Here is a 10,948-nt window from a genome sequence, read left to right on the forward strand (position 1 = left end):
TTCTTTTTGTAAGACCCATGTTTGCAACGACTGGAAGTTTATTATCCTTTCGTTAGAGCTTAAGAACATCGAAAATATTCATTTTTCTTACATTTGAAAGCAGATTAATATTATTTATTCTCTAAATATCAAGCATCCACGTCTGCTAGTTTTGGAGGGTATTCATATAACTTGTAGTAATCAACGACAGTACGATTTAAATTATTCTCTCCCTCGATTGGTAAATAAAATATGTTTCTCCATTCTATTTCACCGATGAACCAAAAGTCTAACCAATTTGTTCTAAATCCATAGTCCGTTGGAATTTCAAATTCATTGAGTGGATCGTAAGTTTCCACACTTGAAGTATGCGAGAAAATTGATTTAACTCCCAACTTAATAGCTAATACTACTTGGTCTAAACCAACTAATTTCAAGCATATACTAAAGCCATTATTTTGTTTAGGAGAGTTATATCTATTGGCATTGGATGACGTTAAAGCAAAGTCTTTTGGTAAAGTAGAATGGTTGTAACCATTATGAGTCTGTAGTCTATTATTCAATGAGCTGAATTCCCAAGTTGTCAAACCTTTTAAAATTTGAAAGGTTTGAACTAAACAAAGGAACGCTATCCAAATATACTGAATTAAACACCAAACCATTAAGTTAAATTGAAAGTGATGAAATCTATAACCCACACATAATTCATCTGATAATAACCAGCACTTCTGAGATTCATCATCGCTATCATATCCACTGCTTTTTTCTGTATTTCTGAATAGCTTGATAGATAAATGTGTATAAAGAAGAACTGCGAAGTTCAAAGAGTAAATAAATACCACAAATAACTTGTGATTTCTGACCCCTATATCATTATATACCCATGGGCAATAATGATCAAACCTGGCAATCAATTTTTTATTAAACCTGGAGTATTTTGATCTTAAAGGTTTACGAACAAAGGTGTTGACGCAGAAATTATCAGTATCAAATTTCCCAACCTTGATCAAATCCTTCACTTGATCAAGGGTGACGCTATTATCACTAGGAATAGGAACATAGCCTGGATTAATAAACATTGCTTTAAAGAAAGACCAAACAAATAAGTATATCAAACCAGTCAAAACAATGTTGGAAATAAACTTCTTGGAGAATAAAGTAGGCACGATATTGAAAGCCCATGTTACAATACACCAAAATGCTGTACCTGAAAAAATCCCTGCTAATAGCGGAGATTTTGGAACTGCTTTCTCTTCTACCAAGTAAGTTGGTATGACAAACTTTTGTAAAATATAAATTGACCCAGCAAATAAGGACAGGGAAAAAAATAATTTAGGAACAACAAACCCTTCGTAAAAAGAACATATCTTGAACATGAGCGGTAAAATAATATATGGGGTGAAGAACGTTATTAATTTGCCGATTCTTGGGTTTAAATAGATAGTTTTCATTTCCCAATGATTTTTTGGATTCCTACCACATTCTTTCAACACTTTTATCCACGTATCATAACAATTCATATCTTTTGCAACTTCAAAAGAATCCTTACCCTGGTCATTCTTTGCAAATATATTAGATCCTGCGCCTACTAAAACTTTCAAGACTGTCTTGTAACCTTTCATGAATGCCCAGTGCAACGGAATAAATAAATTTTTGTCAATCTTAGAAACATCAGCACCAAATTTCAATAATGCATTAATAGTTAATAAGTCTCCTTGATAAGCAGCCCAGTGCAAACTTGTACGGTCACAATTGTCCGGTTCATCCACGTATATCTGTTTAGATGTAGATGTAGATCCACAGCAGCTGAGCAAGAGGTAAATAACTAATGTAATGTTTGAACTATGGACTGCTAAATGCAATGCATTATATGACTGAGAATCCCTCAATGTAGGATCTGCATCTGTATGGACAATGAAATAATCAACAATGTACACTAACCCATTACGGCATGCCCAATGTAATGGTGATGCCTTTAATTCACCGCCTAATAAATTCGGGTCCGCTTTAGAGTGGTCATTCTCAATTAAGTATTTAACTATAGTCAATCTATTGTTTATAGCCGCCCAATGCAAAGCAGTAATGCCATCACTAAACGTATCGTTCGCTTTGACTTCCCCACTAGAAATTAACTCACTAACTTTAGTTAGATCTCCCTGTTGACAAGCAGTCATCAAGCTGTGCAAGCTTGAATTCGATTCTTGTTCCAGTATATCTGGTTCATATCCATCTATTTTATTCTCTGATACGCTCAATATTCCATCCATTGATTTTCCTGACGCTGCATCTTTATTTTCATCATGATCGGACATTCCACCATTAACTTGTTCATCGTTTGTGTTCGCTTCAAAAGAATTATCCTCTTTTTGATGCCCATTAGCATCAAGTTGATGCTGATTCGATGTGTCATTTTGTGTATAATCTAAGGCGATTTGGTCGTTATTCTTACCTTCTTCAAGACTAGCGACTGCGCTGTTTGATCCAGCTGTATTTTCTTGCAAATCAGTATTCAATTTTCCATTCTCTTCATTAGACACTTGTTCCGATTCATATGGTATATTGTTAGGTTCGTTATCGCTGTCTTTGTCGACCATTCTGAATATATCTAAGTTTCTAACAATTGTGTTGAATGGTATTTATTTTGAATATTGAGTATCCAATACAGTGAGACAAAAAAATTCTAAAATTAATCGAGATATATTTCAAAGCCTAAAATATCTAAGTCTATACACTATAAAACTTTTTTAAGGCATACCAGTCAACCATAACGATATCAAAATGAGATTATTGATTGACAACATGGTGAGACAAAAACTTTTCATCTGCATCTGATTCAACACTATCAACCTTTTTACCTAAGGTGGAAGATAAGCTTCTTATAGACTTAGTATCATCACTAGACCTGTCATTCTTCTCTCCTCTAAGCGAAAGAGGACTTTCGTATGAAGAAGTAGTCACTGTTGTTGGGTGTGTTTGTATAGTTGCAGGCAGAGAGCGTAATGCAGAAACATTAGGGGATTCAGATCCCGAATGTATATACGACTTTATTTGTTCCCCGGCCTTAATGGCACCAGGCTTCACTTTAGTATCCACAAACGGTTGAATTTTATCATTAATGAAGTTCGGTCTCACCTCGTCTTCTCCAATAATACCCATGTTCTTCTTTCCAACTCGAGTCAAATGCTTCTCCAACAAGAGAAAGTTTCTCAGGTTCGATTTATAGCCCACTTCAATTATATCACCAACTATTGGTATCAATCCTAACAAAAAGTCGATTACAATATTTAACAAAAACAACAATTGCAAGTCCAACGGCAATCCATCGTCCAATTGTCTTGCTGTCTGTAAAAGAGTCAATGACCAATAGGTAGAAACGACAGTTCCAGCAATCGGAATTATACCAACCACATTAGTAAAACCAAACTTGATTCCTAAAAAAGAAAACCACATGTCATACCTATATGCCTTCTTCTTTACTTTATGCAATATTGTTTCATCGTTCTTTGATAATCCATCTGGAACTCTCCTAGGAATTTTCTTATATTGCACTTTTTCATTCTTCCTTACATCAATTGGTACATATTCATAATACGGATCTTCCACCCCAAACCTAGTCCATTGGTTATCTTTAAACACTCTATTGGTAATATACTTGATTACAAATGATGACATGCTAAAATTTGTTTCAATTAGAGAATATAAATTATTTACATCATTACGTTCATTTATAGACCTCATAAGTCCCTTGATAGTTGCAAATGATTGCTGCGTGAGCATGTGATTTATGAGCCTTAAAAATATATTTATCACACTAAATAAATTAAGTAACTAACACTTTTGTTGGGTGTCCTACAATACGTTCAATTATCCTAATACCATATATAATAACATGGTCGTGAGAGAAGTTTTAGGTAAGGTGGTACGGAAAATGCCGTACTCTGGATATCTCCCAACGATATTAATTGGACAAGATAACGAAGATAAAATAGAAGTGTCATCACTTGGAATAACTACTTCTGCTGAACGCTCGCCTCGAGATACGATTCATAATCGAATAATAAGCAATCGAGCTGAACAAACGACTAAGGGTAACAAGATGGACTCGACTTTAGAATTGAGCTGTTTAAATTACTGCGATACATTTGATGATTTTTCGATTGAAGCGTCTCCGATTAACAGATTAAAGAGTAACGAAACTATTGATAAAGTAAGGAGTGACGATAGCGAAACTGGTGAGACGCTCATTCAGTCGCTGCTCAATCTGAATAAATCATATGGACCAGAAAATAAATTTGGGCTGTCTAAAATGCTTAGTACTGTAGAAGAGAAGAACGAAGATTGCGATATCAAGACATTAAGAATAGAAAGATATCTTAACGAACAAAATAAGAAATTCGACGAGTTGGTGGATAAGAACATTGATGTTGTATTACAAAACCCGTCAAATGACTTGAAAAGAAACGTTATAGGTTTGTTGGATGTGTACGATTACAAGCTCCAGGACAAGCTTATGGATATTTCAAATATTATTGGCATAGCTTGTAATAATGTAATGCGTTTTACTCCATTAAAAAAGGAAGATTCTGAACTTGACAAAAGACTGGATCTCGAGTCAATGTCGAAGGAGTCGTATGATGCTGCCAACAGTGAAATTGACCAGATTGTAAGAACAATTGACAACAAATCATCTGTTGAATCACTTTTAGAATCATTAGATTTTGATTCAAAAGTTGAACTATTCACCCAGTTGAGGGAAGAGTTATGTTATGATCAAGAAGGATTATCTGCAGCTGCTAGGAACAGACGAATGCCTCTTGGTGGAGATATGTATAGTGATCTACCAAATGATGAACTTGAAAACGACATATTGATTGATAAATTGCAACTGTGCGTCATTATATCGATTAAATTGCTCTTCGTGGGCTTAAAACTAACCATTCCATTAGGCAAGTTATTGTATCAGAAGTTTATAGATGACCAGCTATTCATTGTCAATAATAAGAATGCCAATAAGTTCTTGTCGTTCATAATTAAAACTATGAGATCTTTGGAGTCACACTTAAACAATAATAAGGTTACCAGCTATAAGTATGGATATGAGAAAGGAACTGGCGAAAACCAGTTGCAGCTAAACCAGTTGTATGACGAGATGACATCTTCCAACGGTTATATCACTCTGCAATTAAAAAACCGCTCTACCGACTCATCTTGGCGAAAGGCCATGGCTGAATATATTTTCCTTAAATACGTGGATGGGGAGTCCACCATCGACAAGAAGTCCGATCCCAGGTATTCAAAATTCTTTTCGCAACCATCGGCTCCTTTATCTTCATCATCTAATTACTCGTTCAACTCGAATTCCGATTCCAATTCGAATTCGAAGACTCCTGTGCAGTCTGCTACATCCAACAATTCGTTATCTATGTTGAAAATAGCAGAGCAGTTCTTAGATGAATTTTGAATGATTTTAAAGAGTTGCAGCAAAAATGATTACTTCAAATACTTTCACTATTAGGATTATTTGAATAAGACAAATTTCTATTTGATGACTGTAATTATTAAGTCTCTACGATGGGTTGGTTCTTTTTCGCTGATGATACATACTCATTGATCACACTATGCTAATCCAAGGGACTGTAGCACTCGTCTGCCATTAAAAGTCAATCCCTCATTTGTGTTCGTGCCTTATAATTATGATGTTTGGATGTTCTAATTCTGAATTAGCAAGTTTATTCTGATTACGTTATATTTATCCCGTTAAGGTATAGAAAAAGTTATCTCCTATTTGAGCAGGCCTTGAAACGGCCTTGTGGGAAGCTTGGCCAATCACGATTCTATATTTCGTGCGGGTAACCAATAAATAGTTACCCGGTCTCTTTTCCATGCCGGTATTAAATAAATTGCTGATTCCTGAATTTTTGGTCACAACATTAAAGTCATTCAGAAATCCGGATTTAATTTTCACAGTTTTTAGTTCTTGTTCACACATTTCAAACCCCCTTTATTATAGGTATATTTAATATATAACATATTATTTATATTAACCTATACTACTTTTTCATCTATTAAATAATATATCAGTATTGAATACTTATATTATTGGTAGATTGATTCAGAGGCTTTTTCCGAATCTTTAGTTTCACCTAGCCGCTCATTTGTTTGCTGACACCTTTATTGGTACGTTCAGGGAGAACATTTTATTTGCCGGCATATCTGTACCAAACGTTTCTAGAGTTTGTGCATTGCCAGTTCTTAAACATTTTGTGCTATTGTATATTTGAGGTAATCGCACGACGTTTGATTTCGCACTTGATTACGGTATAATTATATAATCAACACACTACAGCCAGGACATTAAGAGTTAATATGGCTTTATGTTCACCAGTATTCAACAACAAAGCAACTAAGCGTCGCAGCTCATTCCAGGGCCCTGCTATATCGAAGAAAGTATGTGGCAGTCTCTTACCTACGTCAATTGCGTGCTACTCTTCATCAGACGATCAGAATGATGATTCATCTGATGAGCAGTCGTGCTACAACGCTGACCAAGTAAAGGCCAAGAGAAGAGCATCGACTAGGGTTTCATTCTGCATGGACTCTGAGTTGTGCAGAGCAGTTTCGAAGTACAGTGATGACGAGGAAGATAATGACGCCAACGACAGTACATCTACTAGTGGGTGTACTCTCATTAACAACACCAGAAAGATGAGTACATCGTCCGATCTAGGCAAGAAGGTTGTTTCTGGTGATGATAAGTCTTCACGTTCCCGTTGTTTCGAGTACTTAGTTGGTGCAATTGATGAAGCATGGGCAAGATATTGTGATGTAACTACATCTGTTGAGGATGAAGTATATGGTTACAATACGCCTTCGTCTATTGCAACTGACGATGAAGACTATCTTGGTAATACAACTGATATTACCGATTATGAAAGTGACTTTGAAATAGCAAAGTCACAGAAATCATCTGTATCCACAGGTGATAAATCGAATTCTTCTTCGCTACAAGCGTTGAAGGATCGTCTAACCAAGGCAAAGTACTTTTTGCAAGATCTTGTTGATTCTGATGATTTGACTGATGTTATTTCATTCTGGAAAAGATGGGACATGATTAAGTACGCTACTATTGAATTGGTGGAAGACGATGATGATGACGAAATTATTGAAACGACCATTGATGAGTTAGAAAATGGTCGTTGTTTTGTAAATTAATATTTTTATCTATTTGTTTGCTTTATGTGTTTGGTTTATGGGGTTTAATTTACGAAGGGTATAAATTTTGTATAAAATTACTTTGAAAATATTTAGTTTGGTTAATTATATACTTGTACAATAGATTATTATCATATGACTCTTTTTCGTAGTAGATATGTTCTGGCGTAATGCTATATGATAAAAACCTTCTGTTATGTTTTTAGTGTCATTGGATCGCAAATTTCAATTTCGTTGCGACTTAATTATCAATATTACTACACAGTAAAAGAATCATTCTCTTAATCAGACAAATCATGTTATTAAAATCTCTCTACTTACTCTTCCTTGCTGCAATTGCTTTTGCAAGTGAGCTTCAGATTGGTATGTCAAATAAAGCTGTTTTAATTATATAGATATACTAACAAAATAGGAATTTTGACTTCAGTACCTGAAGATAAATGCAAAGTTAAATCAAAGCCTGGTGATCTTATTAGTGTCCATTACGAAGGAAAATTAGAGGATGGAACTGTCTTTGATTCGTCATATTCGAGAGGTCAGCCAATTTCCTTTCAGTTGGGTATTGGTCAAGTTATCCAAGGCTGGGATCAGGGATTGACTAGAATGTGTATCGGTGAAAAGAGAAAATTAACAATTCCTTCCCATTTAGCGTACGGAGATAGGGGCGTTGGTCCTATCCCTGCAAAAGCGACTCTTGGTACGTTTTATTTTATGCCTGATTTTCAACTACAATCTCTAATAATAGAGTACTAACAGATTTAGTTTTTGTTGCTGAATTGGTAGACATTGCTGGTTCTAGTAATCATGATGAGCTTTGAATTATATGTCTTCAAGAAGAAGCTTGTATAATAAAATATTAAATATAGGTGTATATCCCCAATATATTCAATAGCAGCGCAAGTGAATCTCACTAAATTATATATCAACATAATATATATTAGCCATGTCAAAATTATTGCAAGACTTTATAAATAGTAAATCGGCGTTTAGGGTCATTTACAGCACCCCTTCAAATACATTTGAAGGAAGAATAAGACGTATTTGTGTGCTTGATTCATCCTTTAATCCTCCACATTTAGGGCATTATTCATTAGTGAAAGAATCACTAATATGCAACTATAATGATTCACCATCACATAATAAGATGGTTTTGCTCCTTTTATCAGTTAATAATGCTGATAAATTAACCCCTCAGCCAGCATCTTTTCATCATAGAATTGAAATGATGTTTAAATTAGCCGATCATATTCATGAATCGTTGAAAATTGATGTTAAAGTGGGATTAACCAATCATGCTAAATTTGTCGATAAATCAAAAGCCATTTGTTCTTATTTGAGTAATGATAAGCAACTTTCAATATCGAGTATACGCTTATCGTTTTTAGTTGGATTTGATACCTTGATTAGAATCCTAAACCCGAAATATTATGTTCCTAATAGTTTGGCAAGTGCGTTGGGTGGGTTTTTCGAAACTTCAGATCTTTTCTGCCTTACTAGATCTGATGATTCTATTTCTTTAGAGAATCAATTTGATTACTTGGACTCTATTGCAAGTGGTGATATAGATGGAGTCCCTAAACATTGGTCTTCTAATATATTTTTAAGTCACAATGAATCATTAGAATTAAGTAAAATAAGTTCCTCGAGTATAAGGTCCAATATTAGTCATAATAATGAAGAATGGTTCAATAAAGTAACTCCTGATATTAAAAATTATATAGCGAATGAAGGTATCTATAAAGACTAATATCGAGGTATATGATGAAAGCGGTTCAATCTTTGTTCGATTTTAATATAGCAAGGTATTTAGAAAAGGAAACGAATAAATAAAAGAATAAAGAATAATAATGCATATCTTTGTCTAAGTGATTATTATCAAAAGAAATAAGAAAAAGATATATTTAAAATTCGCTTTTGCATCCAAAGACAAACCCTTCGAGGCTAGTTTTATGCTGTGCTCATCATTATCAGTGGTATCATTATTTCCTCCTTCAGTTGGAGTATCCGCCGTTATTCTTTCATTATTAGCATTAATGCATTCTATTTTACCTCCTCTGATTACTGAACTAAGTTCACTTTTAGTCCACTTAGTGCAATCAAATGAGCTATCATTGGACTTAATTTTTGCACTTCCTTTAACTAATTTTAGATTCTTCAAATTTGTTTCCTTGATATTACCCACTAATTCAATGGCTCCCCCTATAATTGTTAATTTAGGGTAAAAATTAATCCTATCAATTTTGGTATTATTAACGATCATTAATCCACCTCCAATTTCTGTTACATTAGGGAATTCTACTTTACCAAGATTCTCATTCTTCAACAAACTTAAAGTACCTCCGATAGACTTGAGAACGGGCAAACTCAAATTTATAAAAAGGTTATTAACAAAATTAATGGACGATTCGATTTCTTCAAGATTATTCAAATCAAGATCCAGAACCTCATGGATGCTTACATTTTTTGCAGACTGTAATTTGGGTAATGAAACTTGAACATCTCTTGAGTTGGCGGCAATATGTAATCTTCCAGTAATCTTTTCAACATTACAGTGGATGGATTCAAGATAACGATTATTGTTTATATCTAAGATTTCCAACTTATTAGATAAGAATCCTGGAAATTCAACTAAAGAGGTGTCTGAAACTGTCACACTCTCGGTTTCTTTTATTGCATTGCCAAAATTGGCAACATTCAATATTGGTAACACCTTCCATTCGATAACCTTTACATACCGCAACGATGCGAATGAAATTGAATTAAGCGAAGTTAAGTCTTTTAATATAAATCTGTTTCCGATTCTATGGACGTTGTCTGCCTCAATTCTTACCAAGCTTGAAGCACGTTGTATGTCTAAATTTCCGAATATATTCATTATATCACCAAACTCTATAATGGGTTCCTTATAATCATTGATAACAATGTCTCCAGTAATGATTTTGCAATCTCTAATATTGTTCATGTCTGCTGAAGTTTGAATATGATTAACCTCTTTAGAACACTTATCAGGAATACGTTCATTAGGGTTATGGTTGTCATATGAATTTTCAATGTCTTCACTATTTGACAGGTTAGAAGAACTAGAAAATCCTTTTAGATTTTTTTCATCGATAGCTATTGTTTGTTAGAATAATTCAATATTTGCTTCTCTTGTGGACACTTTTACTTACCTTTTAATGAATGGATGTTAGTCGAAATTGTTTGATTTTCTTCGGCAATACTGATGCTGAGAACCATTCCAACCATAAAGGAAATAAATATATATGTTTGAAGTCTATACATTGTTGTTATTATACAATATCTTTTCTATTTTGTATTCAAATTTTATTTATGAAATATGTCTACCACAGATATACGGTAGATTTTCTTTTTGCACCCAAAAACGAAATAAATTAATTCTCTCACTAAAGGCTTTCAAAAGCCAATAAAGTTTGTATATGTGTAACCAAGACAAAGAAATACTATTAATATATTTATTTTACTAATGTATCATACCATCACCTTTTGAAGGTTAATGTTTATAAGTGAAATCTAATTTCATATTTAGTGCAAATATTAAGAATTTTTATGATTTTTAAAATAAATCTAAAAATAAAGAATTTATTAATTTACGACAATTTGAAGAGTGATGAATGGACTACTTCTTTTCAATATATTATTTGGAAGGAATACATTAATCCATGTTTAATTTGTAAACTTTGAAAACAGTATAATATATTTAATCGATTATTGAATCTTTTATGGTTAAGGACAATCC

At 33.7% G+C, this 10,948-nt stretch overlaps 6 protein-coding genes across 6 annotated transcripts; 3 read left to right on the top strand and 3 right to left on the bottom strand.

Annotated features, from left to right (window-relative positions):
* Positions 1-128: 128 nt before the first annotated feature.
* On the bottom strand, positions 129-2,573 carry AKR1 (palmitoyltransferase; the record flags this gene model as incomplete). Its single annotated transcript, XM_015614387.1, has 1 exon — positions 129-2,573. One exon carries the CDS (start codon positions 2,571-2,573, stop codon positions 129-131), a length of 2,445 nt encoding a protein of 814 aa, XP_015464780.1.
* A 190-nt stretch (positions 2,574-2,763) lies between these two features.
* AC631_05559 (DUF4112 domain-containing protein) lies at positions 2,764-3,651 on the bottom strand (the record flags this gene model as incomplete). Its single annotated transcript, XM_015614388.1, has 1 exon — positions 2,764-3,651. One exon carries the CDS (start codon positions 3,649-3,651, stop codon positions 2,764-2,766), a length of 888 nt encoding a protein of 295 aa, XP_015464781.1.
* A 217-nt stretch (positions 3,652-3,868) lies between these two features.
* Positions 3,869-5,440, top strand: AC631_05560 (uncharacterized protein; the record flags this gene model as incomplete). The annotated part of the gene is made up of 1 exon (XM_015614389.1): positions 3,869-5,440. One exon carries the CDS (start codon positions 3,869-3,871, stop codon positions 5,438-5,440), a length of 1,572 nt encoding a protein of 523 aa, XP_015464782.1.
* A 905-nt stretch (positions 5,441-6,345) lies between these two features.
* Positions 6,346-7,191, top strand: AC631_05561 (uncharacterized protein; the record flags this gene model as incomplete). Its single annotated transcript, XM_015614390.1, has 1 exon — positions 6,346-7,191. The coding sequence occupies one exon, from the start codon at positions 6,346-6,348 to the stop codon at positions 7,189-7,191; it is 846 nt and encodes a 281-aa protein (XP_015464783.1).
* A 943-nt stretch (positions 7,192-8,134) lies between these two features.
* AC631_05562 (nicotinamide-nucleotide adenylyltransferase) lies at positions 8,135-8,938 on the top strand (the record flags this gene model as incomplete). Its single annotated transcript, XM_015614391.1, has 1 exon — positions 8,135-8,938. The coding sequence occupies one exon, from the start codon at positions 8,135-8,137 to the stop codon at positions 8,936-8,938; it is 804 nt and encodes a 267-aa protein (XP_015464784.1).
* A 114-nt stretch (positions 8,939-9,052) lies between these two features.
* Positions 9,053-10,428, bottom strand: AC631_05563 (uncharacterized protein; the record flags this gene model as incomplete). Its single annotated transcript, XM_015614392.1, has 2 exons — positions 9,053-10,305; positions 10,362-10,428. The coding sequence occupies 2 exons, from the start codon at positions 10,426-10,428 to the stop codon at positions 9,053-9,055; spliced, it is 1,320 nt and encodes a 439-aa protein (XP_015464785.1).
* Positions 10,429-10,948: the final 520 nt, after the last annotated feature.

Source organism: Debaryomyces fabryi (assembly GCF_001447935.2).
Source record: "Debaryomyces fabryi strain CBS 789 chromosome Unknown contig00229, whole genome shotgun sequence".
Classification (NCBI taxonomy): Eukaryota; Fungi; Ascomycota; class Pichiomycetes; order Serinales; family Debaryomycetaceae; genus Debaryomyces; species Debaryomyces fabryi.